This window comes from Haematobia irritans, chromosome 1 (genome assembly GCF_050003625.1).
Source record: "Haematobia irritans isolate KBUSLIRL chromosome 1, ASM5000362v1, whole genome shotgun sequence".
NCBI lineage: Eukaryota > Metazoa > Arthropoda > Insecta > Diptera > Muscidae > Haematobia > Haematobia irritans.
In genome coordinates this window covers 178298776-178316852 of record NC_134397.1, presented here as the reverse complement: position 1 = coordinate 178316852, position 18077 = coordinate 178298776, and the positions used below count along the sequence as shown (strand labels likewise).

The following is an 18077-nucleotide window of genomic DNA, read 5'->3' as shown; positions in this document are numbered from 1 at the left end:
AAATTTGAGGATTTCTCCCACCAAATCCTCATCCACACTATTCACTACATGGACGGCGGAAGTACGCAGACAGTTGAATGTCAGTGTCGATGGCGAAACAATTCCGACAACAAATTACCCCAAGATTCTCGGGTCACATTCGACAGCCTTTTTAAGTCGTCCGCCCATGCCACTGCAATTTGTGATAAGCTCCGCGGTAGAAACAAGGTCCTCAAGTCGTTTGCCGGCAGCACTTGGGGTGCGGACAAAGAAACCTTGTTAACTATGTGGTATCACAATGGACTGAATAGTCTAAGTGAGCCTGATACATCGGGCTGCCATCTTACCTAACCTAACCTAACTATATATAAGGCAATTGGCCGGTCAGTGGTAAACTACGCAGCGCCAGTGTGGACACCTCAAATAAGCGATACGCAGTGGAATAACATACAGACCTGTCAGAACGCTGCCCTTAGAACCGCAACAGGATGTCTCCGCAGTACACCTCTGGATCACCTTTATGCGGAGACCAAGATCATCCCAGAGCTTCGACACAACTACATGGTGTCAAAGCAGTACCTCTTGGGTTGCCATCGAAGTTGTCATCCGAATCACCATCTTGTGGATAGACAACCTCCACCCAGGAATGTAAGGGTTGATCTTCACCTTCTAGAGCCCGAGATCCAGCGTTACAAAAGAGAGCCTTTAGATAAGGCAGCATACCAGACAGGTCTGAAAAGGATTCATGAGGATACTGTCGCTGAAGTGGTGAGAAGCTACAAGGTTAATCCTGTTCTCGGAGTCCGACCGTCGCCCATAGCACTGGAGGAGAGAGACCTTCCACGCCAGACAAGGGTAGTTTTGGCCCAACTAAGATCAGGCAAGTGCAGCCGCCTCAATTCATACTTATCAGTGATTGATAGCAGCGTAGCTGACGTGTGTCCCATCTGTAATCAAGGGCCACATGACACTCGTCACCTGTTTGCTTGCCCAGCTAAGCCTACCCGCCTCACAACCAGATCACTCTGGACACACGCCATCCTTGTCGCAGAGTTCCTTGATCTGACTACCAGCTAAACTACACAAGCATAGAACAAAATGGATGAAACTACAATAAAAACTGTTACAACAACAACAACTAAATTTTTGCCTCCGGCGGCGGCGCACAATTATCCTTTATAGAACAGAGAATGAAGCCGACCCATTTTTGTCGGCGGCGGCTAACCCTACATTTTTGCCTCCGGCGGCGGCGGCTTGACGGCTAAGCCGATAAAAAAATTGTCTCTTCGGCGGCGCAAAATTATCTTTTATAAAATCAATTTGAAGTTTTCCGAATTGTAATGAGATTAGTTGTACAACCAATCTTACAATCAAATTTACATTTCGTTCAATTTTTTTGAGCTAAAATTTTGTAAAACTATTATAGCAACTTGATACTAATTGATTGAAAGTGGAAAGTTCAAAATTTAGGCAAAAACTATAACAAATATTATTAAATTTTTCTGATATAAATCAATATTTTAGATTAATTGGCGGCTAAATTTGAGTGGAGATGAGTCGACATATTCGGCGGCGGCGTCGACTGCTAAAAACGGGTCGGCGACGGCTAAAATCGGCGGCGCGACTCGGCGGCTTCATTCTCTGTTATAGAATCAATTTGAAGTTATGCGCTTTACAGACTATCAGTTATTCCGGACGGAATGTCGGTGTTTGTAAAGAATCTTACAGTGTGTCGGATCGATACGACTTGTCGGCGATGACTAAATAATCGGTAAATGTGTTATCGATCCCATAAACATGCAGCAGTATCGATTATGCCTTCGGACTTAACTTATAATGTGCACAATATATGGGATATGTTCGACACGGGCACTGTCGTCCGGAATAACTGATAGTCTGTAAAGCGCATTATGCGAATGGTAGTGAGATTAGTTGTACAACCAATCTTACAATCTAATTTAAATTTCGTTCAAATTTCCTGAGCTACATTTTTGCAAAACTGTTATAGCGGCTTGAAATTAATTGATTGTGTGTGGTAGGTTTAAAATTTTGGCATAAAATACAACAGCTGTTAATACATTTTTCTGATTTAAATCGATATTTTTGATAATTAAATTGATTAATTCGGCGGCAGCTGCGACTGACAAAAACTGGTCGGCGCCAACTGAAATCAGCGTCGCGACTCGGCGGCTTCATTCTCTGTTGTGGAGGAAAAGTTCAAAATTTTGACAAAAAATACGACAATTATTAATACATTTTTCTGAATTAAAACGATATTTTTGATTAATGCGCTTTAGAGACTATCAGTTATTCCGGACGGAATGTCGGTGTTTGTAAAGAATCTTACAGTGTGTCGGATCGATACGACTTGTCAGCGATGACTAAATAGTCGTTAAATGTGTTATCGATCCCATAAACATGCAGCAGTATCGATTATGCCTTCGGACTTAACATATAATGTGCACAATATATGGGATATGTACGACACGATCACTGTCATCCAGAATTACTGTCGTCTGTAAAGCACATAATTGGCGGCTACATTTTCGTCGAGATGGCGACGACTAGCAAAAAATTATCGGCGACGCGACTCGGCGGCTTCATTCTCTGCTCAGAAGATATGGATGAAATGTTAATTTGATTGTAAGATTATCTAATCTCGTAACCGTTTGACGTTATAATGAGTAATTCCGCCGTCAAATGGATAAGCTGCCGACGCCGGAGGCAAATATTCATACTCTTTTCATGTTATTTCCAATAAATAACGATAGCATAACAATGTCGCCGTTGACCCTAAAAATTTGGTAACAGCCGCCGTTGACAAAATTAGGTCACCGTCATTCACTTGGCAACACTGATTTGATTTTTAGTACATATTGGATGAAACAGTTATATGAAATATCCAGAACATATATGTTCAGTGCTAAAATGGCGCTCTATTTCTGATATCCATTAATTTAAAACAATTTGTAAATAAGTGCGTCAGTACAAATAATGTCAGCTTTATAAATGGGCGCGAAAATTCCGTGGGACGTTATTATCGATAGTTTACATTTTAATCCTATTTGAATTAAATGGTAAAACTGTATTACTGGGAAATTTCGACGATACTTTATTATCGATTGTTTACATCTGGCTTTCATTATTTTCCGGTATGCCGTTTTGCGAAGTTTCTGTAGTGTTTTAGCAAAGTTTTTGCTAGTTGTGTATATCCAGCTTATAAGAAAAAAAAAAAACAAAGATTCGGCATTAAAAATGTGCTATTAATTTATTTTGATATTAATACGTGATATTTTAGTTCTGATATAAACACTGACATTTAATAACAATATTCCAGCATATGTACCAAACGTACATTATTTTACAATTAAAATAACGTATGTATATTAAAACAAAATAACTCTTCAAATCGATTAACACTATAGTTTTGTGGTAAGTAAAGTAATGGTGGAATTATTTCTTCTAATAAATATTTAAATATCAAATTTTCGAAAGTCCTTCCCAACGGTCAGGAACTGTGTAAAAGTAACGGTCCATAGCATCAGCAAAACGCATTCTGTAACGTTCTGGAGGAATAATTGTTGGTAATTTACCCATGCCTCCCAATATTCCAGTTTGTTTGACGAATGATTCAACTTTTTTGTCAAATGTAAAAGTACGTATGTAATCTAAAATAAACAATAGGAAGTTACAGATCATGTTTACTAATGAGCGGCATGTTCGCCTATATCGAACGAAACCTTTGGTTTGGAATTCCAAATCAAAATGACAAAAATGTTCAAAGATGCCATTGTTTCGTGTAAAATTTCATTTAACATAGGCGGACAGGATATACGTAAATAAATGTTTAGATAGAAAATATTTTATACCTATAATTCCCAAAACTAAGACACCATTCTTATCGAGCCCCACTAACAGCGAATAGTCCATAACTTGATTCTTTTCTAAGAAACTTGCATCACGGTGTATGGCATCCTTCAGAACAACTTTGCTATGTGTAAGAATGTATAAGGGTTTCATCCAGGACACTACAAGATATAACAATTTTAGTGAAATAATCAAAAAAAATGCCTTCATTTATTTTACTTTGTACGAAATTTTCATCCAAGAGAACAGTGTCGCCTTGTTGTTGATTTTGGTCAACTAAACGATTACGTTCAGAACCTTTTAAGTCGAATTTATTTTTAATATCACATTCATAGAACAGATTTTCCATAACCAATAAAGCTTTTTCGATAACAGAACTGAAACGATATTTTTAAATAACATGAATCGAATTTCATTTTTTAATGATCCACTTACTCCTTCTTTTTGATTGTAACCTTAAACACACCAAATATTTTAGCCAACAAAGTTGGTTGATTTTTCTGTTGACATTTACTGAGGTAATCAAAGTAGTTGGGGGCAAAATGTTCAAAAATGCTAATATCACTTTTATTCATTTCCTTTAAAACGAAACGGTCATCTGGAAATCAAGTAAAGTATTTTATTTACACAGATGCTTTGTGAACTTTATTTGAGAAGCTACGGTATACATTACCTGATGTTTTACAAAATCTTGATCCTGATTTACCGCCTTTGGCTTCCCACTGTACACTAGTACTTAATGATCGGGCAAAGAAGCATCTACACTCTTCCGTAGGATCTATGTGGTTATTTGTATTATCTTCTTTTTGGTTGGAATTAGTTTCCCATTTAAAGTCGGCTGGTTGTTGGTGTTGACCAACATCACTGGGCTTCCTTACCAATTCAATTTCGGGACCATTCTTACTTTGTGTTACCTTCAGTTCTTCACGATTTTTGATCCTTTCGATTTCTTTGTAGAATGACTTATCCAATTTCGGTGATTTAAGTGTTTTCGCCCTCATTTGGTCAAATTCGTTGGCAAAATAGATTTTACATGTGAATTGAGTATTGTTGTCATGGAATGTTATCTCCACATGAGAATGATTCGCCTTTGGTTTGTTTCGTTCTTCTTCTGAGCTGGTATTGGGTGGTGGTGTATTATTATCCTTGGAATCCTTGTCTTCCACATCATGACTGTTACTGAAATAATGGGTACCAGTTAAATCTATACTGTCCTATGTCCAAATACCGGCTTACAGACTTACCTTTCTTGGGATTTTCTTTTCACATGGGGACTAGGATTTGCGCTAATTCCGGAATTGCTAGAAATTGATGTGGTATCTGTGATATACTGTTGAGTGGCCATAGCACTTAATACTTTTTTATATTCCGAGGAAGTTAAACTATAAGCTATAATCGAGCTGAAATCGTGATCATGAACAACCATGGGAAAGGCACCTAGTGGCAATGTATGATGCTCTAGAGGACTGAATGGCGAGGGTAAGAGATTAACGGGACCCGTCGAAGGTAACAGTTGTGTTAGCATTTTCTTAATGGTTTTCTTATCCGAGGTCGATGCCGGTGGTATTGGTGGCACAGGAAAATGAGAATCAGTAACACTCTTATCCGCACTTGTTGGTGTCTCGTTATTTTCAATCGAATCTTCATACACGGCCGTTGATGTCGGTTGAATGTTTGTTGCACTGATTGTAGGTGAGTGTTCCGAGTGCTCTGAACGCAAATCTTCAGTGCAAATTGTAACAGCATCAACAGCATGATGTCCCGCTTCTTGGGCTTGTTTTGAGGCTATTTTTTGTGCCACAATCATTTCGTGTAGCCGAGGAGTCCATTGTTCGATACACTCGGCCAATACTCGCTTGGCCATTAGCAAGGCATCATTTATATCATACGGGCTGGCTTTATTTTCCGTTAGTAATGTCTGAACTATTTCCACCTTTTGTTTAAATGCAAATTGGTCTTTGTTCAAAATTGTCTTCAAATTTGCCACTAAAGGTGAATTTTCATCCTCGGTCGCTAAATCGGCAATGCGCTCATGTATTCGAGTGTAAATATCATGACCTTTCATGGAAAAATTTTTAACATCTTCGAGTACTTCAAATCTATTAAAGACCTTTGGCGGATGTAGATCAAGGGTAAGTACTGGTAAAGCAATTTCCCATGTATCAATAGGTGTGTAATGGAATTTTGCTACAACACCACGGTAAAGGAAAAGATGCACATAATCACGATGTAATGAATGCTGGCATGTAACTTTTGTGCCATTGAGAACCTCATCACTCGAAGTTCGTTTTCGGTAGGCATGACCATGAAAACGTAACTCCAAATATTTAGCCAATGATAAACACTTTGTAGCTTCCGATAGAGGAACACTAGGTGTGACCTCGTTGCATATGGTACACCATGCTGAAAAGTATATGTTATTTGGATCGGAATTGCTATTGTCCTCGCTAAGAAAGACTTTAACGCATCCCATGGAGTGTACATAACGCCGTGTATGGCCCAACATGGGCAAATTACAGCGAGCACACATAGAAGAACGCCGACAACAATAACGCTGCAAGAAAGCCCCCAGCATAATATCATGTTGGCCATAGAATTTCATATCTAAGAGTGTAGGTGTAGCACAAAATGACGAAGCTCCCTTCGGGTTAAAGATGAAACTACAGAAAAGCACTGGCAAACGCTGATGATTCCATATGTCTAAAGCATCCTTATAAACATTTCCATCGGATAGTTTATTAGCGATTTGGGTTTTCTTTTCAACTCTGGGTTTAAGGAATTTAAACACTGTAATCACAAAGAAGACACATGATAAAAATATGAAAAATGAGTATATACGATATGTGGCCCTTACTCTTGGATCTCTTGGGATATCGTCCACCATAGGCTCGAAACTCTGCCAGCAGAGTTTGTATCTCTTTGTTGTCAATAGGAGCTGTAATTTTCATTTTAAGAAATTCATGTGAGGGATTCAATTCTAGTTGTTCCATATCTGTGGTTAGAATATCAGTGCTCTCCAAACGCTCTAGATTATGAGAGTTTGAGTTTACTGACGACGAAGACTTTGAATTCGACCATAATTTCGAGTAATATAGTTCAGCTGGAAATAGAGCTCGTAATGCACACTTACGACCTTGCTCTGTTTCCAAATAAGGCAGAGGAAATGTGAGAAAGGGACTGACCGATAAAATTGTGGAACTCAAAGCACTTCGAAAGCGATTGTCATAGCGATGTTCAACGGCAAGTTCTAGCTTTTGTGAATTATCGTCTATAGCTGCTTTAGTATCGGTTGAGCGTAATGGATCACTGAAATCAGCCGAAACATCCGTGGTGGTAGTCATAATTTTCTCTTCAGATTTTCTTTCAGTTAAATTCCGTTTGGGACCTATGGATCGTAGTTGTGGTACTTCCTCCCCCTCTTCGCTTATTTCCTCATCGTTTTCCGACTTTTTATGTTGCGTTATGTTGGCATTCTCATCACCTGGGCTTGGTTCTTTGGAATCAAAAATCGGAGGCTTTTGGGCTAGAGCTTCTGCATGCTCGTCCAATAGAAATGACATTTCCAAACGCCAATTGTAACGGGCGTATACCAAAAATGATGCAATCTTTTTTACTTTTGCCAATTCCTTATTACTTCCACCTCTCAATAGGCATGTATATCCACGAGGACTTTGGAGTTTTTCAAAAAACATCAATGTTTTCGTGGCACCGCTCTCATCATGATAATTACGTATATAGAAAGCATCACATTTTCCCAATTTCGGTTGTTCTAAATTACCTTCTATTGTCGTTAGTAAATCACATTGAAGAGCTCTAGCCAAACGATCCATAACTGATAGCTTGACATCTATGACCAATGTTATACCATTTGATCTTAGTATATCCTTTGCAACTCCTGCAACATTTTTGTGAACCAACACAACATTTGGTTTAAAACTCATAATGCGGGCACATACATGTCTCAAGTATTCCTTTTCTTGTAGCAATACTGTGGAGAGGCTCACAAATTTACCCTCAATTCGTTCATAGACAATGGGACATTGTAAGAGAAGAATTTGAGGGCGTTCTACTCGCGTTGCCATGTCCTTGTGGGCTACGTTCTTTGAAAATACTACACCACCAACAATAGTACTCTCCAAACGTTTGCCTCCAGGAACCTTTTTGAAGTTAACATAGTTACGTATGTCCATGGAATCGTTTGTACAATATTCAGGTTTAAAGTGATTAGCCGCACGGCAGCATAATGGATTCAGGACATTCGCCCACTGTAGATCTAGATTATAGGTGCGTAGCATTTGTGTAAGTAGCTGCTCTTCATGATCACAGTACGATTCTAAAAGTTTAGATGTAGTTGTGTGCATAGCATTATCCAATTCAACATCTCGATTAGCCATCACACTAAAGGAAGCATCCAATGATTTTGGTGGATGAGGTTCAATCGCTAATTGTTCGTATTGAGGATTACAACTATCCAATGGTTGATTCAATTCTACATAGGCTTCCAAAGCTTGTCTGCAAAACAAATCCAAGTAAATTCGGAGTTTTATTATAATTTTTTTAAATACTTTTTTACCTGGGCAAATTAACAAATCTATAGTGCAAATTCTCGTCAAATTCCGTCTCTTCTGAATCTTGAACAATAGCTTGTATAAATCCAGCGTCCAACATGGCATTCAAGATTGCTATAGCTTGCACTCTATTGGAAGATTTATGATTGCTGTTTAGGAACTCTATAAGATCTGTGCCACAATTTTGCGTTGGTAACATTTTACGCATTTCCTCGTGAAGTGTTATCAAAGAATTCGATTGCTGTAATATATGTTTGCGATCGTCCATAGTCAAGCTAATATGAGGTTGATGGCCAGCAAACCGTTCCTCCTGATAACCCACAGAAATTTTTCTTTGCAATTGGGAACGTGCAGGTTCAACGGTCGACACTTTAGGTTCACTTTCATTAATTGTTTCCAATTTATTGCTCAAGTCCTGTTGCAAGGCTTGTAAATCAGCATTCAAGTCTTTGGTTATATTTGTGGAGCGTAGATAGCCTAAAACTATTTTGGAACAATAGTTGCAGACTTTTAAATCACCTACAAATACAAAAATAGTAAACAACATGGCTTTTTCGTATGCGTTCAGTGGCAAATTTACCCGAGCACATAATGATTTTGCCGGGAACAACTTGATTACAACATTTCGAACAGAAAATCTGACCACACAAACGACAATGATGTTTTCGCCTAAATGTTGAAAACTTTTGGGCACAATCATAACATTCCTTAGCTTTAGAATCGGGCATCCAAAAACTTTGTAAATCGGTGTCCTTGTAATTTCTTAAATCCTAAAAAGAATTTATTTTCTTAACGGTCTGTTTTATATGGGGAAAACGAATGGAGCATACTAACATTATTTTTTGAGGCCATCATTGTACGTATGCGTTTCAAAACATTAATCATTGAGCGACCTTCATTTGCATCAGCAGGTAATACATCAGTCTTCATGTTAACATTACTCTCTTCGTTTACTATGGAACCACTTTCACTATCTGCATTACTAGTGGCCACAGATGACTTCATGGCCGAAGAACTGACGCTGGAAGAAGAGCTATCACGGGTAATTCCAGAGTTATTGTCATTTTTTATATCAGCATAGAAGACTGACTTGTTCGCCGATGAACTTTGTTGCGTAGCGCTGGATAGATCGTTTACGGTATTATAGCTTTGATTATAGGCATTTTGTATTTTATTTACAAAACGTCCAAACAATGTGTCAGGTTCATCTTCAAAGTCTCGCACAAACTCTGTGAGTTTTGTCATTGAATGTAGATTCTGATTTTGGCTCATAATGTCAGTGTTTATTTTTTGTTTTTTCGTTCTAGGAGAGTATTTCGTTTATATATATTTTTTGGGATTGCTTTTATATATTCGCTATTTAGAAAGTTGTGAGATTTAATTGATCATTTAAGGATGATTCTGGTGCCAAGGAACCCAATGCTAAATCAGTCCATTTTTGTTCCTAAAAGATAATTACGTTTATTAGAATTTTTAAAGAAAAAAAAAACGCCTATATTGTTTTTACCTGTTCACTTAAGGTCAAGTGTGAATCACCACCATCTGCTTCTGGATCGGGTAATTTATCAGCTGGTACCAATATCTGATCAAAAGGTAATTCTTCTTCTCGCCACTTATTATCGACAATATCTAATAAGTGTCCATCAGCTGGAGCCTATGGAAATCACAAATTAACGACGAACCAAGTTATAGTTAAACAATTATATCTGAACTATTGAATTATATCAATATCTAAAATTTATTGAGGCCATTAGTTAGTGTGGATTGTTAAAAAACAAACAATTGACGTAATTTCAGGGATAGGTGTTAATAAGCATTTGTTATACATTGTTGCTTTAAGCCCCATATATTTGAATACAACTACATACTCATATAATTTTTAAAAATTTTATCTAATATCATTCATTGCCTGTATAGAATTAATTCTCAACGTTGCCAAACAGAAAACTCTATTTGTGAGAACCATTGTTTATCAGAAAAATGAAATAATTATAAAAAAACAACAAGAACAATCACAAAACAAAACGTATGTATGTAGATTTGGATGTTATCACAAAGGGGTTACTTTTTTCCAATATTACCCTAAAAGATAATTGGTGAACAGTGAATGTGAAAGTATTAAGTAATAAAATTGGCAAAATTATTTCAATGCATTGTCTTTGCTCGAACATTAAAATATGTCGGACTTTTGAGATTGAATATATTTAAACAAGTTGATATCAAATGATGCCCATTTTAAAAAATCGGAGCACCACAAATCGCGATAATTTTAAAAAGATTCTGCGGACAACCGTTGTGGTGTACGAATTCGCAAAACGCAAAATACAGTGATTTTGGTCCAACTAAGATCAGGCAAGAGCTGTCGCCTCAATTCCTAGCTAACACACACAAAAATTATAGAAATGATAGTATCAATTAAAAAAATAATTGAAAATCAATTAAAACATTAATTGATCCAATTAAAAAAATAATTGATACTATTAATTTTTTGATTGATTTTTGTTTAAATTAAAAAAAAATTGAATCAATTAAAATTTTAATTGAATATTTTTTAAAACTCAATTAAGATTTTAATTGGATTAATTTTCGCGAATTTTTTTTTCTGAGCATATGTCCCATCTGTATCCATGGACCACATGTCACTCGTCACCTTTTCGTTTGCTCTGCCAAACCTACCCGACTCACCACAAGATCAATCTGGACACACCCCATCCTTGTTGCAGAGTTCCTTGATCTAGACACAAGCTGAAGTATCTAAGCGTATAACATAAAATGGATGAAACCACATAACAAACAGTTACAACAACAACCTCCATATAATTAGAGTTAAAAAAGGCATTTCAATTTTAAAGAAATATTCTAATGGACAAAGAAGTTCAATCTGAAAAAAAAACTTAAACAAAAAAAAAAAAAAAAGAAAAACCATGGACCCATTCTCTATTTTTTGGCCATACAAAATTTTGCGTTTTGGGAATTCTGCCCTGTTATATCGACATATTTACATAGAAATGCTACAATATAACAGTCGCTAATAGTTATTAAAAATATTAGGAGAGCGAAAATAGAGATACGATCAAAATGTGTATTAATGATAAGGAAGCTTCAATATCCCTCAGTGAGAAGACTTTGAAAGATGAAGACTCAACAGTCATCTTCTACCAGGGAAATTATATCAGGGTATCCAGAATAAAGTGGGTATTTACAGCCCTCATGAAGCTATAAGTACCACGAACATGATGGATTTACTATGTGCTGTATATAAGGTTGTTTTCTATCTAAAGCGTGCAAATAAAGATTTTTTTGGAACGTTCATTAACAATATTTTAGAGTCCGGAGCCAGTATATTGATTCAATGACCAGGTGCCTCTTCCAACGGAATGTCTATTGAGACTGCCTTAGCCTAGATAGCTTTATTGAATACACATACTTGACAATGAAATGGCATTTCAAAATGCAATTTAGCCACTCTAGCAAGGCAAAGCTACCTAAGAAGTAGTTCTATAACCTCCTCAGATGCTAGAAACAATATTGGTTTCCCATAGAAAAACAAAGGATACATGTGTAGGGAAGCGTTGATGACATTGTACTAATAGTTAGGAGGAAATTTGTAATGTATAATTAGAGACATTATTTAGGAAGCGTTCTGGCTAATTGCGGAATGGGGGAATGTTCTTGGAGACAAAATTACAGCACCTATAGTGAAGAATAGTGCGAAATTCAACCAACATCCATTCATTTTCATCAATGAATGAGAAGTGATGATTATAGTTTCCACCATCATCGGCTGCAATGAAGCTGAAATGAACTCTACATGGCGAAGAAAACTTTGTTTCTGCGGATAGTCAAGTCTTACAACGAATTGTATTACAATACTTAAGTATACATGTATTAGGAGTTCCAATATGTAAAATATTAAAGCGGTTCGATTAGGTAAACAACGAAAAAGCTTCGATGTTGAACGCCATTAAATGAGGTTTATTCGAATTCAAAAATCAGGGATTATGATATTAACGTTTTTTACTTACACATCATGTATTATTGTATATGAATATTGTATGAAAATCTAGAGAGTAGTCCATTGTAATTACTTTATTTTGGCCAACTAGGCTTAGAATTACATGATCTGAATGAACAAATATAAGAAAAATTTACTGCTTGAAAAACAAATGTTGTATTAAACGATGAATGGTCTAAATAAATATTTATTTTCCTCAAAATTGGCTACACTGGGATTTGTTTGTCAACAAAAATATATATACGTATATTAAAAACATGACATAATTATAGGGTCATCTGCAATTAATTAAGCTATTAATGACTGTTCGGCTTTGAGTTATCTCTCCAAAAAAAAAAAAACAAAACAATATTGTTCTCCCACTGTCTTAGTACTTAGCGATTAATTTTGGCCTTGGATTGTCTAAACTACCATACTTCTACAACTTCTCTTTTTATATAGTATTCCATATTCATTTCTATCTAACTGCGTAACAACAACATCTCCGCCTCCACTCACCTGGCTGTCCATTACTAGAGATTATTAACTTGCCTTTTTGCATGCAAAGCAATATGGAAACGAATCCCACAATCCAATCTTACAACAATTTATCGTTTGTGTAGTTCTACGATATATTTTAATTCTCTTATCTTTTGTAATGAATTATTTGCTTTGCTTTTTTTCTTCAAAGAAATATGCACCGTCTGGAGCGATTGCCTTGCAAAAATATTATTCATCAACAAATAAGTGTATAACACAACAACAAATGACAGACTATCTTTAGAACTGTCATTAAACTATCATAAGATAGTCAGCTGTTTGTCAAACGCGCAGGGTTACCGTGCTCTTATACTATTTCTCAGTTATGTATTGATGATAAATTTAGATGGGTAGTGTCACTCCTACAGAAACGATATACAGGATGGCTGATATGTAATGCATTCAAGTAAAGCGCTGTTGTTTTAATTTTACTCTTCAACATTTTAAAAAATTGATAAATATCTTTTACCAATGTAATGTAAACAAATCACGGTTTCTACAGTTGGTAGAATTCTACCAAAAATGGTAAATTTTGATAATATTTTTCTATAGAAATAAAAATTTGACAAAATTTTCTATAAAAATAAAATTTTGACAAAATTTGCTATAGAAATAAAATTGTGACAAAATTTTCTATAGACATAAAATGTTGACAAACTTTTCTATAGAAATAAAACTTTGACAAAATTTTCTATACAAAATTTTCTATAGAAATAAAATTTTGACTAAATTTTCTATAGAAATAAAATTTTGTCAAAATTTTCTATTGAAATAAAATTTTGACTAAATTTTCTATAGAAATAAAATTTTGGCAAAATCTTCTATAGAAATAAAATTTTGAAAAATTTTTCTATAGATATAAAATTTTGACAAAAGTTTCTATAGAAGTTTCTATAGAAGTTTCTATAGATATAAAATTTTGACAAAAATTTCTATAGAAATAAAATTTTAACAAAATTTTCTATAGAAATAAAATTTTCAGAAAAATTTCTATAGAAATAAAATTTTTATTGTTTTGATCTCAGCTTTAACCCTCTAATGCCCCAATTTTTTGGCCAGTTGATTAAATATTTAATGTTAACAACACAAAAGCAAGAAAACTAAACGAGAAAATTCTATACGGTAAAATTCAGTATATGTTGCAAAGCCTGTTGAACAGTTTCAATTTTTATTGTCTTAAGGTGCATTTTACTAAAAGCTTCCTTATATAATGAAGCCCGTCTAAAGGCGGCATTGGGCATTAGAGGTTTAAAACCATTGCGTTGACTACACTACAAGAGTAGCTTAACCAACAGAGAAAAATAATGTTTGTCAAATTTATTTGGGCAAAGCCCTATAGACTGCAAGACGGTTGGATGGACGCACGTTTCGGAATTACCACATTCCTCATTTGACAAAATTTTCTATAGAAATAAAATTTTGATAAAATATTTTATAGAAATAAAATTTTGACAAAATTTTCTATAGAAATACAATTTTGACAAAATTTTCTATAGAAATAAAAATTTGACAAAATTTTCTATAGAAACAAAATTTTCTATAGAAATAAAATTTTGACAAAATTTTCTATAGAAATAAAATTTTGACAAAATTTTCTATAGAAATAAAATTTTGAAAAAATTTTCTATAGAAATAAAATTTTTACAAAATTTTCTATAGAAATAAAATTTTGACAAAATTTTCTATAGAAATAAAATTTTAACAAAATTTTCTATAGAAATAAAATTTTCAGAAAAATTTCTATAGAAATAAAATTTTTATTGTTTTGATCTCAGCTTTAACCCTCGAATGCCCCAATTTTTTGGCCAGCTGATTAAATATTTAATGTTAACGACACAAAAGCAAGAAAACTAAACGAGAAAATTGTATACGGTAAAATTCAGTATATGCTGCAAAGCTTCTTGAACAGTTTCAATTATTGTTGTCTTAAGGTGTATATTACAAAACGCTTCCTTATTTAATGAAGCCCGTCTAAAGAAGACATTGGGCATTAGAGGGTTAAAACCATTGCGTTGACTAAACTACAGGAGTAGCTTAACCAACAGAGAAAACGAATGTTTGTCAAATTTATTTGGGCAAAGCCCTATAGACTGCAAGACGGTTGGGTGGACGCACGTTTCGGAATTACCACATTCCTCATTTGACAAAATTTTCTATAGAAATAACATTTTGACAAAATTTTCTATAGAAATAAAATTTTGACAAAATTTTCTATAGAAATAAAATTTTGACAAAATTTTCTATAGAAATAAAATTTTGACAAAATTTTCTATAGAAATAAAATTTTGACAAAATTTTCTATAAAAATAAAATTTTGACAAAATTTTCTATAGAAATAAAATTTTGACAAAATTTTCTATAGAAATAAAATTTTGACAACTTTTTCTATAAAAATAAAATTTTGAGAAAATTTTTTATAGAAATAAATTTTTGACAAAATTTTCTATAGAAATAAATTTTTAACAAAATTTTCGATAGAAATAAAATTTTGACAAAATTTTCTATAGAAATAAAATTTTGACAAAATTTTCTATAGAAATAAAATTTTGACAAATTTTTCTATAGAAATAAAATTTTAACAAAATTTTCGATAGAAATAAAATTTTGACAAAATTTTCTATAGAAATAAAATTTTGTCAAAATTTTCTATAGAAATAAAATTTTGACAAAATTTTCTATAGAAATAAAATTTTGACAAAATTTTCTATAAAAATAAAATTTTGACAAAATTTTCTATAGAAATAAAATTTTGACAAAATTTTCTATAGAAATAAAATTTTGACAAAATTTTCTATAGAAATAAAATTTTGACAACATTTTCTATAGAAATAAAATTTTGACAAAATTTTCTATAGAAATACAATTTTGAAAAAATTTTATATAGAAATAAAATGTTGACAACATTTTCTATAGAAATAAAATTTTGACAGCATTTTCTATAGAAATAAAATTTTGACAAAATTTTCTATGGAAATAAAACTTTGACAAAATTTTCTATAGAAATAAACTTTTGACAACATTTTCTATAGAAATAAAATTTTGACAACATTTTCTATAGAAATAAAATTTTGACAAAATTTTCTATAGAAATAAAATTTTGACAAAATTTTCTATAGAAATAAAATTTTGAAAAAATTTTCTATAGAAATAAAATTTTTACAAAATTTTCTATAGAAATAAAATTTTGACAAAATTTTCTATAGAAATAAAATTTTAACAAAATTTTCTATAGAAATAAAATTTTCAGAAAAATTTCTATAGAAATAAAATTTTTATTGTTTTGATCTCAGCTTTAACCCTCGAATGCCCCAATTTTTTGGCCAGCTGATTAAATATTTAATGTTAACGACACAAAAGCAAGAAAACTAAACGAGAAAATTGTATACGGTAAAATTCAGTATATGCTGCAAAGCTTCTTGAACAGTTTCAATTATTGTTGTCTTAAGGTGTATATTACAAAACGCTTCCTTATTTAATGAAGCCCGTCTAAAGAAGACATTGGGCATTAGAGGGTTAAAACCATTGCGTTGACTAAACTACAGGAGTAGCTTAACCAACAGAGAAAACGAATGTTTGTCAAATTTATTTGGGCAAAGCCCTATAGACTGCAAGACGGTTGGGTGGACGCACGTTTCGGAATTACCACATTCCTCATTTGACAAAATTTTCTATAGAAATAACATTTTGACAAAATTTTCTATAGAAATAAAATTTTGACAAAATTTTCTATAGAAATAAAATTTTGACAAAATTTTCTATAGAAATAAAATTTTGACAAAATTTTCTATAGAAATAAAATTTTGACAAAATTTTCTATAAAAATAAAATTTTGACAAAATTTTCTATAGAAATAAAATTTTGACAAAATTTTCTATAGAAATAAAATTTTGACAACTTTTTCTATAAAAATAAAATTTTGAGAAAATTTTTTATAGAAATAAATTTTTGACAAAATTTTCTATAGAAATAAATTTTTAACAAAATTTTCGATAGAAATAAAATTTTGACAAAATTTTCTATAGAAATAAAATTTTGACAAAATTTTCTATAGAAATAAAATTTTGACAAATTTTTCTATAGAAATAAAATTTTAACAAAATTTTCGATAGAAATAAAATTTTGACAAAATTTTCTATAGAAATAAAATTTTGTCAAAATTTTCTATAGAAATAAAATTTTGACAAAATTTTCTATAGAAATAAAATTTTGACAAAATTTTCTATAAAAATAAAATTTTGACAAAATTTTCTATAGAAATAAAATTTTGACAAAATTTTCTATAGAAATAAAATTTTGACAAAATTTTCTATAGAAATAAAATTTTGACAACATTTTCTATAGAAATAAAATTTTGACAAAATTTTCTATAGAAATACAATTTTGAAAAAATTTTATATAGAAATAAAATGTTGACAACATTTTCTATAGAAATAAAATTTTGACAGCATTTTCTATAGAAATAAAATTTTGACAAAATTTTCTATGGAAATAAAACTTTGACAAAATTTTCTATAGAAATAAACTTTTGACAACATTTTCTATAGAAATAAAATTTTGACAACATTTTCTATAGAAATAAAATTTTGACAACATTTTCTATAGAAATAAAATTTTGACAAATTTTTCTATTAAAATAAAATTTTGACAAAATTTTCTATAGAAATAAAATTTTGAAAAAATTTTCTATAGAAATAAAATGTTGACAAAATTTTCTGTAGATATAAAATGTTGACAATCTTTTCTATAGAAATAAAATTTTCTTTAAATTCAATATTTTAAATTTTGTGTTAGGTCATACTATCAAAGTCCCCTGGTAAGTAAGCTCTCCTTGTTTTGTAGAAGTGGTAACTTTCCCTCGTTGGCGCAAGCTAAAATAGTTAAAACATTTGAAATTCTACACAATTGTAATCCAAAGGGTATTTATACTGATTTTTTTAGGATAGATTAGGTTAGGTAAAGTAGCCCCGATATATTTTCAGACTCACTGTTCAGACCATTGTGATACCAAAACTGGTGAAGTTTCTCTCTTATCAGTGAGTGCTCCACGATTCTATTATAAGCAATGTTAACCCTTTGACTACCGATGTCCACCTAGGAGGACATTCGAAAACGATGCCTAACTCTATTTT

The 18077-nt window shown here is 32.7% G+C and overlaps 2 protein-coding genes across 2 annotated transcripts; both read right to left on the bottom strand.

Moving 5' to 3' along the window:
* Window positions 1-3221: 3221 nt before the first annotated feature.
* Window positions 3222-9686, bottom strand: fab1 (1-phosphatidylinositol 3-phosphate 5-kinase fab1). The gene is made up of 10 exons (XM_075292172.1): window positions 9249-9686; window positions 8995-9184; window positions 8420-8933; window positions 6701-8358; window positions 5091-6633; window positions 4520-5025; window positions 4282-4444; window positions 4066-4223; window positions 3849-4007; window positions 3222-3647 (listed from the first exon to the last, which is right to left on the bottom strand). The coding sequence occupies exons 1-10, from the start codon at window positions 9684-9686 to the stop codon at window positions 3460-3462; spliced, it is 5517 nt and encodes a 1838-aa protein (XP_075148287.1). The 3' UTR covers window positions 3222-3459.
* A 33-nt stretch (window positions 9687-9719) lies between these two features.
* Window positions 9720-13166, bottom strand: LOC142222171 (anaphase-promoting complex subunit 13). Its single transcript, XM_075292173.1, has 3 exons — window positions 12928-13166; window positions 9922-10068; window positions 9720-9858 (listed from the first exon to the last, which is right to left on the bottom strand). The coding sequence occupies exons 1-3, from the start codon at window positions 12937-12939 to the stop codon at window positions 9775-9777; spliced, it is 243 nt and encodes an 80-aa protein (XP_075148288.1). The 5' UTR covers window positions 12940-13166; the 3' UTR covers window positions 9720-9774.
* Between the last annotated feature and the right edge of the window lie 4911 nt (window positions 13167-18077).